General features: G+C 59.0%; 1 protein-coding gene across 1 annotated transcript in view; it reads right to left on the minus strand.

The window, feature by feature from the left end:
- LOC108803566 (EMILIN-1-like) overlaps positions 1-1,098 on the minus strand; it is a 12,951-nt gene that overhangs the window by 1,764 nt on the left and 10,089 nt on the right. The window contains exon 5 of the mRNA XM_018575397.1: positions 260-394. Within this exon, the coding sequence (XP_018430899.1) occupies positions 260-394 (135 nt within the window). The remainder of the gene's footprint in view (positions 1-259; positions 395-1,098) is intronic.

Raw genomic sequence — 1,098 nt, forward strand, 5'->3', positions numbered from 1 at the left:
CAATATAGTAGAGGAAGGAAGACGCGTAAGTGTCCCCATAGATGAGAGGAAGGATGAGGGGTAAGTGTCCCCATAGATGAGAGGAAGGATGATGGGTAAGTGTCCCCATAGATGAGAGGAAGGATGAGGGGTAAGTGTCCCCATAGATGAGAGGAAGGATGATGGGTAAGTGTCCCCATAGATGAGGAAGGATGATGGGTAAGTGTCCCCATAGATGAGGAAGGATGATGGGTAAGTGTCCCCAGAGGTCGGCACTCACCTGTCTCGGCATCGTAGGCATTGCCGTCATTCACCAGTAGCTTGTCGAATGGAATGGTTCCGGCCTCCAGTACCGGGATGGTGAGAGCCGCAGAGAAGGAGATCTCCGGAGTATCCGGCGCCGGGCCCGTTGGACCTGGAAATAGAAGCAATGTGTTATATTCCCTCGTACACTCGCTGACACTCTTCCTTCCAGCACAACACCTCCCCCGTCTATACCTCCACCCCAACACCTCCCCCGTCTATACCTCCACCCCAACACCTCCCCCGTCACAGAGCCCGCCATAGACTCTCTATGGGCTCTGGGGGTCTCAGGTGGGCTGCACCCCTCTTATATGTCAGCGCGGTCCGCCTCCGTGGTCGCCGAGCACCGCCTCCTCTTTCATCGTCCAGCCCTGTCTTCTCCTCTATCGATGGACCCCGCCTCCTCTTACATCACTGGCCCCTCCTGCTCTTAGGTCGCCGGGCCCCGCCTCCTCTTTCATCCTCGGGCCCTGTCTTCTCCTCTATCGATGGGCCCCGCCTCCTCTTACATCACTGGCCCCTCCTGCTCTTAGGTGGCCGGGCCCCGCCTCCTCCTTCACTGCAAACGCCGGGCCCAGTCTCCAGTGTCAGTGACAGCGACTGTGAGGAAGAACGCGCCGCGGCACACATCGCTGACAGGTTGTCGGCGATCTAACAGCGGCGTGTTCCTCTTGACAGCCAGCACCCTGATATGCCATAGCCAGGCGGCCCGCACGCCATCAGAGGGATGCAATTACCGGGCCCCCCTGTGCCCGGGCCCCATAGCGGCCGCCTGGGTTGCTATGGCGATTGTTACGCCACTGACATTAACCCTCC

Source organism: Nanorana parkeri, unplaced genomic scaffold (assembly GCF_000935625.1).
Source record: "Nanorana parkeri isolate BGI_ZX_2015 unplaced genomic scaffold, ASM93562v1 scaffold3876, whole genome shotgun sequence".
Lineage (NCBI taxonomy): Eukaryota > Metazoa > Chordata > Amphibia > Anura > Dicroglossidae > Nanorana > Nanorana parkeri.